This window comes from Lagopus leucura, unplaced genomic scaffold (assembly GCF_019238085.1).
Source record: "Lagopus leucura isolate 7727_CA_CO unplaced genomic scaffold, USGS_WTPT01 Super-Scaffold_100014, whole genome shotgun sequence".
NCBI classification, from domain to species: domain Eukaryota; kingdom Metazoa; phylum Chordata; class Aves; order Galliformes; family Phasianidae; genus Lagopus; species Lagopus leucura.
The window spans coordinates 7,539,413-7,553,424 of record NW_024962268.1 but is presented as its reverse complement, the minus strand read 5'-3'; the positions used below and the strand labels follow the sequence as shown (position 1 = coordinate 7,553,424).

Below are 14,012 nucleotides of genomic sequence, written 5' to 3'. Positions count from 1 at the left end.
TGTTAGCGCAGCTTTGTCTTCTCTTTAGCTTTTTAGTATGGTTCTAGTCGGAAAATGGTGATAAAATAGCATTTTTTATTATTCTTTTACTCTCCTTCAGTTTTCTAATATGGGTTTATTTTCTTTCCACTGTCACATGACTTCACAAATCCTATTCAGAATCAGAAAACAAAAGCAAAACAATGCATTGCTGGCTAATGTATCCACAACGCTGAAGATTTGGAAAGTTAGGCTGTTAGGAACTACTCTCTATACACAGAAGGATTAACAGTTATGGGTATTTCATGAAGTTCTCACCAACATCCTTAACATTCCTAGAAGTGCTTACAAGATGTCTCCATTTTGCTGCAGCCTTTTTATTTATTATGCTTCTGTTAAAGGTGCCGTAACTTCTTTTTTCTTGTTTGAATACACAACAATCAATGATCATAAAAAAATAATCCATGATCTAATGGTTTTTAACAATTGATACACCCAATGCAGATCGTATTCCTTTATTTTATGTTCAATATATTCTGCATTAAGAAAAAGAGGGGAAATGTGAGTTGTTTTTATTAATTGTACAACTACAGTTGTATCTCAAACTATCAGAAACATGAAGTCAGCATAAATATTTTGTCTTGAATGTTATTAGTTGCTACAGTTACACTGTAGGATATTGTATTATTGTCTGAAATTCACAAGGTAGCTACACAGAATAGTCCTTTCAGCCAGTTCTGCATCCTGGATGTGCTGCAGTCATTGCTGAAGATTAAGGCCCCTTAGTCCTTCAGGCTGGGAATAGGAACTTGGGTACTTCAGTGTTCCAGAAGGGACATTGATTCCTCTTTGATGGCTTATAAGCAGTGTAGATTAAAGGTAGGAAGAATCATGTTTCCGTCTTAAAGATATTCTTATGTATATATAGAAACATAGGAATATATATCTATATCTGTATATATATATATATGTTCCAGCCTCTTCCATCCTCCTTGGCTAGAATTATGAATGAGGAAGTGAGTGCTGGAGGGGTCAGAGCCATCCTGTCCTTTGTAGAATAGACTTGGCGTATAGGAACATGTGATTTAGTGAATGTTTCTATTCAACAGACTGAGTCTTGCTCCCTGAAAGTTGTATCAGCACTTGCAGTGGCACTTGCCTGTAGCAGCTGTTCATATGTGCTTGAAGAGGTTGAGCAGCCTCCTGTCACTGCAGGAGTTGCCATGTGTGGTGTGCTCTGAACATTAAACTGATGGAAGTGATGCATGCGCCTTTCTCAGAATATGGTTTTGGAAGGATTTTAGGGGCTTTGAGATTTTGTTAATTAGCACCTATGATGCTTTACTATGTTTATCAGCATTAGAGACTTAAACATAGTGTATGTATAGCTGTTTAGACATTCTAACTTCTTCCCACTGCATAACTTTCCTTTCTCTCCAGTAGGAGAAATTCCTCATAGAATTATTTGCACAGTAATGCCAGCAGCAGAGTAAAACAGAAGACCAGGATTATGTATTCTTTACCAATTTTAGTCTCACGATGCTGTGCTGCCAGTGGGAAATGTAGTGTGTAGGATCATAGTGGTTTTTATCCTGGTTAGTGCCCTGATGGCCATCCTGAAGGGAAAAGAAATTAAATAAATTGGAGTGCTGAGAGAAGCTAGGACAAATAGTGATGCTACTGTTCTCTGACTGTTACTTTTGCTGACTGTTGAAAAGAAGGTGAGATATTCTGGGTATGTTATTTAACCAGAAAAGGAAAATCCTAGAGGTTCCAAATATATGTGATTAGGTTAGATATGAAGTATTATTTACAGATAATTTTCAGTTCAGAAAAAGAAAATGCTTAAGGAAAATACTTAAAGATATTAAACATGTGTTTAAGTACCATTTTGGACAATAGCAGAAACAACTCCCAAATCAGTATACTATCTGTTGAATGTAGAACAGTCTTTGAAAATGCATACTTTAAAAAAAAAAAAAAAAAAAGGAAAAACTCAACAACAAACAAAACAACAAAAACAAACAAAATGGTAGTGGTAGTATGGAGGATATGTTACACTTATTTTTTACTGAATAGTATATTTCTCTTTTTAAGAAGTCTTACTTTTTCAGTTCGAGTTTTGCATTTGCAAGTTATGTAAAGACTGCCAGATGAGGGAAGTTGAAGCTTGCATGGATTCTTAATGTGTCAGGTTACAGTTATACAAAAGCTGATCTGATGGTTCAACTTCATTTATCTGTTCTTGAGATGTCTACTGTGTATAGCTGCCTTACTACAATGACGTTTGCTCTTGTAGAGGGCCTCGCATGAAACTGGGGACTCTAGGGGGAAAACCAAAGTTAATTTGAATTCATCTACCCTTACATATATGCAAAACAATGTATTAACATTTGGCATGTTTTCTGCAGATTGCTACAATTTCTCCAGGGATGGCATCATGTGAAAACACTCTTAATACTTTGAGATACGCAAATAGGTATGGAAAATGTTATTAAATATATGCTGTTGATTACTGAAGTTTGGAATGCTGTTGTTCCATGATGTAGAATTGTTTTAGCTCCCTGAATATTTTTGAGTGTTTGCATTTGATAATAAGATTAAAAACAAAATAATGTTTCAGGCTCACATTTAATTCAATTAGTCACTTTTTGCAACCATAACAGAAGAACCAGTAGAAACTGCATGTAATCAATTTTCCAGAGATAAGTTAGTGTGGAATGCAAGGAGTGTAGAAGATGCTGCTATTTTTGCCCCTTTTATGAAGACATCTCCTCTTGCTTTAGGGGGTTGTTGTTTACTTGTTATTTGTAATGATTCTCTGGAGTGCTGGCAGGGATACATTTCTGCACTATGTTTTTTCTATCCCCTCATAATTTTGAGGTGTTACAAGCCTATTTGATGTATCTGTCAGCTAGATTATTCATTTAAAAATTCCACTTTTGCTCTTGTCATGATTTTGTACTTCTGAACTGTAGACAAATATCTGAGATAAATAGAGAAAGAGCTGGTTAATCCTACAATGATTATATTATCAGTGTAGAGAAATTATCACCTCCAGAGACTGTCAGCACCTCTGGATTTGCTGCTGCTGCTCTATGAAAACATTAGCTTCTCTTCAGTAATTTTAGAAGGAGCCTTTCCCAGTTGTGGTTCTCTTTATTTACTTATATCTTGTTTGTGCTGCATTCGGATCTGCTAGAGTTTTCCAGCCAGAGCCAGAGATTGCCAAGAACAAAGGAGGCAAGCTATGTATGGGCTGTTAGAAATTCTGTTCATTTTTCCAGAATAGGCTACCACCTAGTGGCGTAGGATTAGCTGTTTTTGCCTGAATGAAAAGAGCAGAACCGTGCCTTGTGCATGCCCTGGCTGGCCACTAATGAGCAAAAAGAGTGCTGTAGAAGCTTACCACTGACTCCTCCTATAGTCTGAGTTAGTGCCTGGAGCAAGGGAATTAGTAGCAAATCTGTCTGGCTCAAATTCATGTTTGATTTCATTCCTTGTGAAGTCTCTTGCAGTTATGTAAAGGAGGGAATTCCATGTTGATCAAGACTCATTGGATTTTCCTGTCCCATACAACATATGTGTTGTTGAATTGATAACAGAGGGAAAAAAAAAAACACAAAAAAACTACAAAAACACACACACCGATTTCTATTATATGAAGTAATTGCAGTGAAACTTTTTCTTCCTCTTGGTGTCACATTTGTATGTTGAGAGAGGGTAAATGCTTACCACTGTAAATTTGCCTCATGTTTTCTGGTTTTTTTTTAAGCTTTTTTTATTCTAGCAATGTATCATTTTCATAATACAGGTAATTTATAAGTGCTGAACGCCAGTGAGTATGCAGTGTAAGAAAGTGGGCAGGACAGAAAGTGTTGTAGCCATACAGGTTTGATACTTTAAATGGAGCAATTTGATAGAATCTTGAATGTGTATTAACAGCATGGGCTGAAATCCAGAATTCTCTTTCAAAAACACTGTAGTCTTCTGCAGAAGTGTTTTAATTTAAAGCTTGTTTTGTCTGTTGTTAAGCTATTAAAGAAGAATTTTAAACAAAGAGTTGTTATTTTAACTGTGTTTACAAGAACATTTTCTCTTAATTTGCTGCTGTATTTTGCTGCTGCAGAGTAAAGGAATTTGGAATTAGTCCTTCGGACATTCCCTTCTCACAGGGTAGTGGCAGTCGCTCTGATCTCTCTCCTTCCTATGAGTATGACGACTTTTCTCCTTCAATCACCAGGTCTACTTCATTCTATACATGGAATCTTTATTTTTAAGTTTTCGTTTTGGCTATGTAATTTTACAGACCAAATTTTCATTCGTCCCCTTGCCTTGAGTCACATATACTTTTCATTTTTATTTTGTTTGGCAGGTGATGGTTCTGCATGATCTGCAATCATCTTCCCAGTATTCTGTTCATCCTCCTTAAACATCCACCCTTTTTATCTAGGCTTGCTATTTTCCTTCATGCATTTAAAAAAATAATAAAATGGTGATGTCACCTTTGTATATTTAGTGGATCTAATCTAAAAAGTCTTTTTATAGAATAATTAATATATTTCTGAAGTTATTTTAATCAGAGGATATATTCATTCTCTGGGATACTTGGTTGCAAATAATGATTTTCTTCAGAATTTTGATGGATTTGCTTATAACAGCTCGTGAGTACTGAAAGATTAATCTTTTTTAAAGCATATTTATATGCACAGAAAAAGAAACATGTCAGGCTTTGAGTATCAAATGGACTTTTCTGTCATATGCTTTTATTGTTAAGGAGTTGGTGTTGAGAGTTTGAAAATTTACACCCTCCTAGCATTTTGATGGGGAGTGAAAAAATGACTTTTGCTGAAACATGAACTTTAATTTACATGTAACTGAAACTGAATTATACTTTTTTGTTGTTGTTGTAATACATTTATGGCACATTAAATTTGTGAAGGTGATGTCATCATCCGTATTAAATGAATTAAATTGCATATAAACCCATAGAGCTTTATTTTTAGTGATGATGGCTACTTTGCATATTAAGTTACTAATTTGAAAATGAAATATTCTCTAATTGTAGGGTGAAAGAGCTAACCATTGATCCAAGTGCTGCAGGGGATATCCGTCCCATTATACACCATGCTCCCACTCAGATTGATGACTTGGACACACAGTGGGGAGTGGGGAGCTCTCCTCAGAGAGATGATCTTAAACTGCTTTGTGAACAAAATGTAAGTGGCTTATTGCATTATGTGTAAAGAGAAGGTCATAAATAGAATCCAAGTGCAAATCCAAAGTAATATGTATATGTAGCCTGTTAGCAACTAAGTGGCTAGCATGCATCTTCATCTTCTCACTTTATAGTTCATTCCCATAGAGAATTTAAAAAGAAAAGTTCTCTGGAAGGCTGAGTGAAGAGAGAATGCTTTACTTTTCTTTACCTTCCTTGATGATTAGAACTTTGAATGTGTTTGCAGTGCCTGCTCTGACAGTTATTTGGTGTGCATTTTTTCCACTGTAGCTTCACCTCTTTATTTGGCAGTTAACTGTATCCTGGGAAACTAATCCATTTTATTTAAAATACTTGTGGTTTTGAGCATTATTATTTGGGCATGCAGCACCTATTTTAAGTTAGTATGCCTTTCTTTGCATGTACGAATCATCATTCTTATTCTAAAAGAATTTGATTTTCATGGTGAGAAACCCCAGTTTCCAGTGTGAGGAAGCTGCACCATGTTCCCAGAATGTCTTCCTGTGCTGAATATTCAGGAAGCTGGCTTCTGAAGGACGTTTTTGTTTCACTGCTGATTTTCATCTCTTGTCTGGATTCCTTAAGTATTCAACAGAGATTAAAACTCAATCTGTAAAAATACTGCTGAACGATAGAAAGGAAAAGTCAGTGTTTCTCAGACACTTGCTCTGCAATCTTTGGCATATTTCTCTCATTTTATTAACTGTCCCTAGAACATGCTCAGAGATTTCTGAAATCTACCACTGAACTGACAGATATTGTTACATATCATACTTTTTCATTGTTCACTGTGGAATTCAGTTAAGCTTTGCAATGTATTTTTATACAGACTTCAAAGGCATGGTATAAGAAACCATACTGTCTTGCTAAAAAATTAATTGCAACCTACCTAGCACTTTCGCCTTTGATTGTTGATTGTCTGCAGAAGTCCTGTCTGGCCTAGTTTGTAAATCTATGCTCTGCATTCTTCTAATGTATTAACTGCTTTATATTTTGTTGATTTTTTCCTTCATGTTTATTCCTTTTTTTTTCACCCTTAGAATGAACTTAATCCCATTTACCTGAAATGTATTGAATTTGTTCTTTTTTTTTTCTTCTTTTTTTTTTCCTTCCTAATTATTCCTTGTCTATTGTGATATCCGTAGCAAAGGCATTGATAGAAAATATGGTTTTCATTAGGTATTGAAACCTACTAGAAATTACCATTTTTCCCACTGTTTTAACTTGTTCTTCTAACGTGTTTTCCAGTACTCACAAGGATAAGTGACTGGAAACGTTTAATGAATATGAATTAAATGTAAATCGGTTGACATTTCAATTTTTATTAGCGTCTCCCCTCATTTTTAGAGAATTTAATGTAAAAAATATAAAATTCTATCTGACAAGCTGTGCTTTTTCATATTTCTTTTCATTCTGCATGATCTAATGGAACATATTCGGTGTATTTTCTGCAGCCACACTTCTTTCCAGGCTGATGATTTTAATTTTTTATAGGAAGAGGAAGTTTCTCCACAGTTGTTTACTTTCCATGAAGCTGTGTCACAAATGGTGGAAATGGAAGAGCAAGTAGTAGAAGACCACAGGACTGTCTTCCAGGTAAAGCACAGAGCTCTGTTTCATTTTATCCTAATCTAAGAATTTGGGTTTTACCAGTGAAAAGAGCATATCCCATGTATAATATGAAATATAATCTAGTCATTACTCTGCACCAGGGATTTTGTAATTTTTTTTAATTGCATGAAGCCCATTGTAGTGAGCAGGTAAGACTGTCTACTTAGGAATGTGTCTGAGAAGCAAAATTTTAATACATTTCCTGGGATGAAAGAAGCATACGTTTCTGTCATCCCAAAAATGTACTAAAATTTTGCTTCTCAGACACATTCCTAAGTAGACTATATAACATTATTTTTCAGCATAGTCACCACCATTAGCTACACATTTTTGCCAGCAGTGAATAAGAGCCTGCATGTTGTGCTTGCCTGCATTTGGCATCTGCATAGTGGCCTGGAGCGTGGCTTTGCAACATTGCTGTCATCACTGCTTGTCTCCAGCAATGTTCGGCAAACATCAGTGAGTGCCATTTTTTCTATATTCAGGGGAATTCAGTGGCACACACTTCTGCTTTATCCACATTTAAATCCTGCCCATGGTAGGGAGGGTTGGAACTGATTGATTCTTAAGGTATCCTCCAACATAAGACATTTTATGATGCTATGATGATGTCATTCTGTCAGACTGCCCCTCATGCTGCCAACAAATACTGGTGAAGATTCAGCCTCAGCTGTCATTGCCACTAACATCCACCTCTGACATCATGGGCCAACGTAATAAATAGCAGGTGTTACTTTTGGAGCAGCCCTCATAGAATACTGCCTTCAATTATCCTTCTGTTGATATCTCCTTTTAAGATGCTGAGATCCAGAACAGACCAGTATTTTTGTAACTGCCTGTTTGCTTCCTGCTTACAAATACATAAAAGTTTTCACCTGCAAGTAGTCAGGGTCTTTGGAAGGACTATTCCAACACAGTGTTCATAAATCCTTTTACAGTCAGAAGATGAATTGTAATAGTAAGTACAAATAGCTATTTTTCAGCAAGAAGTGGGAGTTCCTTCTGTTCTTAACCTAAGAATCTTAATGCATGCCTTCCATTTGGAATGTCTGCTTCAAGAGAATACAGGACATTAAACCTGTAGGATACACACCTCCTCAGTGTAGGCATCAGACTTTATGGAGCATTGATGTGTGTGCATGTAATACATTAGGATGGTAAATAACACATTTCATACATTTAGTTTTCAAACACTAGCCCTGAAGTAAAACATGCAGAAGTGTGTGAAAGTTATACTCCATATGCTGTGAACCCTGTATGATGAACCTATATTATGAACCCTAATGCTTGGAACTTGCTTGTTCTACTGCTTGGAGAGGCTGTTAGTTTAAGATGTTACTGCCCCTGTGTGTCCATCTGGCCTTCTGTTGGAGATTACTTTTAATCACCGTCAGTAGAAGGAAATGTGTTCAATCTTTAGCTCTCATGTTTACCACCTTCCTTGATGGTTTATGGCATGGGTGGAAGTGTACTGCACCAGTACGAAATCTCTGGGTTGTATCAAGCAGAGCTCATCTGTTACTAGCTTTCTCTGGGAAGCTGATGATTCTGAGATACAAACTACCCTACACTGATTTAAAAAATAAAAGAAAAAAAAGAAGGAAAAAAAAAAAGTCATCAATGGAATGAATTGTGCTCTAGATGTGTCAGTTTTCCTTAGATTCTTGGATATATACGTTTACATTAGATGAGATGAATCCTATCCCAGTGTGAGTTCCATTGGTCCTTAAAACATACATGATGTTTAGACTATGCTTTTGACATTACTTGGCTGCTGAGCACAGAGGGAAATACTTAATTTCAGTATTTCGGTCCCAGCATGCCTTGAACTGTCAGCCACTTTCTCTTTTTAAATCAAAGCATTTTTAATGAGTAAGTTTGCATGGTTCTGTGAACTTCAAGTTCCTGATTGCAATCTTTCCTGCATGACTTTTTAAGCTACTCTTTTTTATTGGAATGCAAAGGCATATTCCTTTTCCAGTACTCATATCTGTGTGAGGAGTTATCATATGCAATATAGACCTTGAAATAGCTCTCCTCTTTTACAGCTTGTCAGATTTGGTTTTGAGTATGGATATAATTGCCTTGGCTCCTTGACTGTAGCAATGAAAGTTCCAAGAGGGACTAGTGAGTGACGTAGGCAAGCTAGTAATAGCAGGCAAAAGGAGGCTAAACTTTTTTGCCTCAGTATTCTCTAATTAACTGCTTGTCATGCAGCTCTCAAATGTTTGGTTTGGTAGGAAGGGACTGGGAAAGCAATGTCCCTCCCACTGTAAGTGTAGATCAAGTTTGTAACTCCCTGAGGAACCTGAATATCCACAAGTCTATGGGTGCCAATGAGATGCATTCCAGAGGCCTGAGTGAATTCATTGATGTAGTTACCAGCCCACTCTGGATGACTTTTGAGAAGTCAATGCTGGTACTCATACTCTTTAATGTCTTCATTAATAACATTGACAGTGGGGTTGAGTGTACCCTCAGCAAGTTTGCTGATGACATCAAGCTGTGGAGTGCAGTCAACACACCAGAGAGATGGGATGCATCCAGAGCAACCTAGACAGGCTTGAGCAGTGGACCCGGGTCAACATTATGAGGTTCAACAAAGCTAAGTGCGAGGTCTTGCACCTGGGTGGATGTAACCTCTACTATCAGTACAAGCTGAGGGATGAAAGGATTGAGTGCAGCCCTGCCAGAAAAGACCTGGGAATACTGGTGAACAGCGAGCTGTACACGAGCCAGCAATGTGCTCTCACAGCCTAGAAAGCCAATAATGAGCTGGAAAAAAGAAGCATGGACAGCAGGTTGAGAGATGTGATCCTGCTCCTCTGCTCTGGTGAGGCCTCACCTGGAGTACTGCATCCAGATGTGGAGTCCTCAGTACATCAGAGACATGGACCTGTTGGAGTGTGTCCAGAGGAGGGCCACAAAAATGATCCAAGAGATGGAATACCTCTCCTACAAGGAGCTGAGAGAGCCGGGGCTGTTCAGACTGGAGAAGAGAAGGCTCTGAGCTGACCTTATATCAGTTAGTTATTAGCAGCCTTTCAGTATCTGAAGGGGAGCTACAGGAAAGAGGGGGACATTCTCTTTAGCCGAGTCTGTGGTGATAGAACAAGGGGAAATGGTTTCAAGCTTAAAAAGGAGAAAATTTAGGTTGGATATAAGGAAAAAATCTGTACAGTGATGGTGGTGACAGGTTGCCCAGAAATGTAGTGGATGCCCATTCCCTTGAGACTTTCAAGGTGAGGCTGTATTGGGCCCTGGGCAACCTGATCAAGCTGTGGATTGTCGCTGTTCATTGCAGGGGAGTTGGACTAGATGACCTGTAGATGACCTTTAATGATCTTTTCCATCTCTAAGGATTCTGTGATTCTAACAGCACTGCCATCATAGACGGTGGCAAATAGCCCATAATTGAAACTGAAGCATGAATGTAGAACTGTGTAACATGGTTGATGATGTGGCTGTTGGAACTAAGAAATTGCATGTAGAGCACATGTAGTTTTTCTGAACTGAAAATATGGATTCGTTTTAAGACAGAAATTTGTTGGAGTGAGACAATTAAACAGTAGGAAATACAGTCATCTTGAGTGTAAGTAGTAATTCATCTCTTTATTTAAAACCTGTACCTTTGCTAATGTTTTTTTGTTTTGCTGTCTTGATTGTTTTTTTTATAACTGTTACCTAGGAATCTATTAGATGGCTGGAAGATGAAAAAGCACTTCTTGAGATGACGGAAGAAGTGGACTATGATGTGGATTCTTACGCTACCCAACTTGAAGCAATTCTGGATCAAAAGATTGATATTCTGACTGAACTTAGAGGTAGATCACTTTTAATCACTTCTGCTTGATTAGCAATGTGTAGTTTGGGCTTGTATTTTGGGATATTTTTCCTCTTACACTGTCATGTACATTAGAAGAAATGATTGTTCTGCTGCCTAGGCAAAAGCTCACATCTATGTTCCAGTCATTCTAGTTTGAAAGAAAAATCTCTGTTACACCTCCAGGAAGTATGGACTTGTTTCTGTAACTTCCTTTTCCTTTATTCCAAAATGTTAAAGAGAAGAAAAAGAAAATGCAAAAGTAGTTTCAGGATCTGTGTTGGGCATAGGCATATCAGTACTCATTCTCTCTTTTTCATTACAGATAAAGTGAAATCTTTCCGAGCAGCTCTCCAGGAGGAGGAACAGGCCAGTAAACAGATCAACCCAAAAAGACCACGTGCCGTTTGAAAGGGGCCTTTGCTGCTGAAGGAACCCACGAACCCATACTGCTGTAGCACACATTTGTTACAAAACCCAGTGGCCCTAAGAACTCAACTACTTGAAAGTGTAAAAGCGTTAGAAATGTCTGTGGAAATGTCCTGTTTCTTATTCACCTGAGTGACATTTTCGATTTTGTGTGAAATGCTCCTATGATGTCTACAAAATGCTTCTAGACCAGACAGCACAACCATGCAGGGTTTAGATCTGTGAAGCACTTTGTTTAAAATATTTCATTTATTCAAATTGTGAATTTTATGTTGGGAAATATTTGCCATGTTTTTAACAATGAAGTAAAACTGTGGCTATTAAAAAATCACAGTATTTCCATATTACTATGTTCGGGTTTGTTACAGAGATCAGCTGTGTAGTTTTAAATTGTGTTTGCTTGCATGCTCACCTCACTAGTGGTTGTACATAACTTCTCTTCTGCAGATAGCTGTGCTTACCACTTCCTGTTCTGTGCCTTGATGAAGGCTCCTTAACCCTAAACATCCCCCTTCTGAAGCACAGCTTTAAGCAACATTCCTTATTTTGTCAATATAAATTGCTTTTAGCGTATGTACATTTTTAATGTCTTTTGAAACTTTTTTTTGGTGAGTAGTTCATTCATTTCACAGAATGTGCCATATCATTTGAACAGGAACTGTAAGAGCTGTTAGAGTGGACGAACAGCTGGACATTCCATCCTCCTTGTAAAAATATGGATTCTAGATTTATCTGAAAACCATGAAGAATGGTTATATAACACTTCTCAGTTAAAAAAAAAAAAAAGAAAAAAAGAAAAAAAAAGAAAAAAAATATAAATTAGTTGATGTATAATAAAGGGTAACGTCTAAGTACCGAGGAGAGTTGTATCTTAGGATAATGCAGATATGCAGCATGTGGTATGGTGTGATAATGCTGTCAGAATAAAGGTACAATCTTACCTCTGTGTATGGCTAGGATAACTGTCAAAGTTTGGGGATCTAGCTAAATAAATACATTTTGGGGATCTAGCTAAATATACTGGCCTTTCACATACTGTTAAATTGGCTTTTGATGCATGACAGATTTACATGTACATTAACTGTAGTTTGCAGGTAGTTTGAGTAGCTCTGTTGCTTTAAAAATAGTAGCTAATACCTATTTTTCCCTTTGTATGCAGTGCCAGCAGCTGAAAAGTGGTGTGAAATTGCATCATTTAAGGATTTGCACAATACCTCTACCTAGTGCTAACAGGAATTCCTCAAGTAACTAAATTCTCACAAATGGCGCCGTGTGTATCAGCACTTCTTGGCTGGTGGCACTCAAGTTACTTTGTGTATCCAAAAGAGATTGACCTTTCATGTAAGAACTTCTCATCAAGTGAAGAGCTGTAGACCTCTCTAGGAGTTCTCCCTGTTTCCAGGAGTTTCTATCAGCAGACTTTCCTGGGAACTGCTGAAACATTACTTTTGGAATACAAGCCTGTTTGCTTGTGTAAGGCCTAGAGGGAAATAAAGGGGAAGGCAATGAAAAGAGAGTTAAATGAGCCAGGAATTCTTGTAGTGTTTAATGTTTGTATCTCCCATAGGAAGGTAGGCTATGGGAAGCTCTTGTCGCATCATGGTTAAAAGAATCAAAAAAACCTCTTGTGTGTAAACATGAAAACTGAAGAAAAAAAAAAAAAGCCAATGTAGATTTTACATAATGTGTTTAATAAATTAAGCTATTAAATGAACTACAAATGAGAATTCTATCAAAGTTCTGTTCCGTTTTGGGGAGGGTGGTACTTTGTAAACATGTGAGTGGCTGCGCTTCTGAAAAGGCCTCTTGATTTTTGATTTTTTGAACTTTGTTTTAAGACAAGAATTGGAGAATAGGCTTCAAGACTGTTGAAAAAAATTAATGTCTTGTGACTCCATTTTCAAGGCATTATTTGCAAATTTTCAAATGGAATGTATGGAGTTGCAATCCAAAGTTCAACTCAAAAATCCAACTCTCTTTACCAGACTTCTATAAGCCTTATCTTAGCAGAGATAAATATCCCCTGCTTCACAGTCATGCCTTATTCACGTTGGCATTTTTCACAGTACTTAGATTTGTGAAAAACTATTTTCAAGGACAAAGCATGGGAAGAGTAAAATTTCATCACAAATCTGATAAACGCCTTGAGAGCTCACTAAGAATTGCAGCCATTGCCAATGAACTAGGGGGATACGTTAGTTTCACAAAAACAGGGTCACGTACCTCACTATTTTTGTTGTTACTGCTCACTTTATGTTTTGGTAAGAAATATTTTAAAATACTTCATTATTGATGTACAAGTACTTACATTTTGTATGCAGCCCAAGATAATTCCTGTTCACTCAATGTGGACCTGGCAACCACAAAGTTAAGACCACCCTTAGGTTATTTTGTAATACCAGAGAGTTTGAGTTTCTCTAGAGAATTCTTAATTTCTAGAAGAACATCTGAAGATCATGATATGGAATTACAGAATGACTCGGGTTGGAAGGGACCTCAAGGATCACCAGTGTCATCCCAACTGCTATGTGCAGACACCACCCATCTGATCAGGTTGCCCAGGGCCCTGTCTAGCTCCCTTGAATACCTCCAGGGATGGAGCATCCACAGCTTCTCTGGGCAGCTGTTCCACTGCCTCACTGCCCTCTGACCAAAGAATTTCTTCTTAGCATCTAACCGTTTTTTGTTTAAATCTGCTCACCCTTAACTATCACCATCTGCCTGCGTAAAAAGTCTCTTCTGTTCATAATCTCCTCTCAAGTACAGGAAGGCTGTGATTGTCTCCTCCCAGCTTTCTCTTCTCTAGGCTGAGCAAGGAGACCTTGCTTCCCCAGCCTGTCCTCATAGAAGGGTGTCTCGCTCCAATTTATAGGAGGGAGATGAGGTTCTTTCAATATCCGTATACCCAGCGTGAGATTAATAAACAACGGT

At 37.5% G+C, this 14,012-nt stretch overlaps 1 protein-coding gene across 3 annotated transcripts in view; it reads left to right on the top strand.

Annotated features, from left to right (window-relative positions):
- The window catches only part of KIF2A (kinesin family member 2A), a 52,469-nt gene extending 39,668 nt beyond the window's left edge, over positions 1-12,801 (top strand). For 2 of the 3 annotated variants that reach the window (XM_042875325.1, XM_042875324.1), the window contains exons 16-20: positions 2,391-2,458; positions 5,048-5,198; positions 6,713-6,814; positions 10,518-10,653; positions 10,978-12,800. In XM_042875325.1, the coding sequence (XP_042731259.1) occupies positions 2,391-2,458; positions 5,048-5,198; positions 6,713-6,814; positions 10,518-10,653; positions 10,978-11,063 (543 nt within the window). In that variant the 3' untranslated portion in view covers positions 11,064-12,800. Of the gene's footprint in view, positions 1-2,390; positions 2,459-4,108; positions 4,223-5,047; positions 5,199-6,712; positions 6,815-10,517; positions 10,654-10,977 lie in introns of all 3 variants that reach the window. The other variant, XM_042875326.1, reaches the window with a different exon arrangement.
- The last annotated feature ends 1,211 nt before the right edge of the window (positions 12,802-14,012 follow it).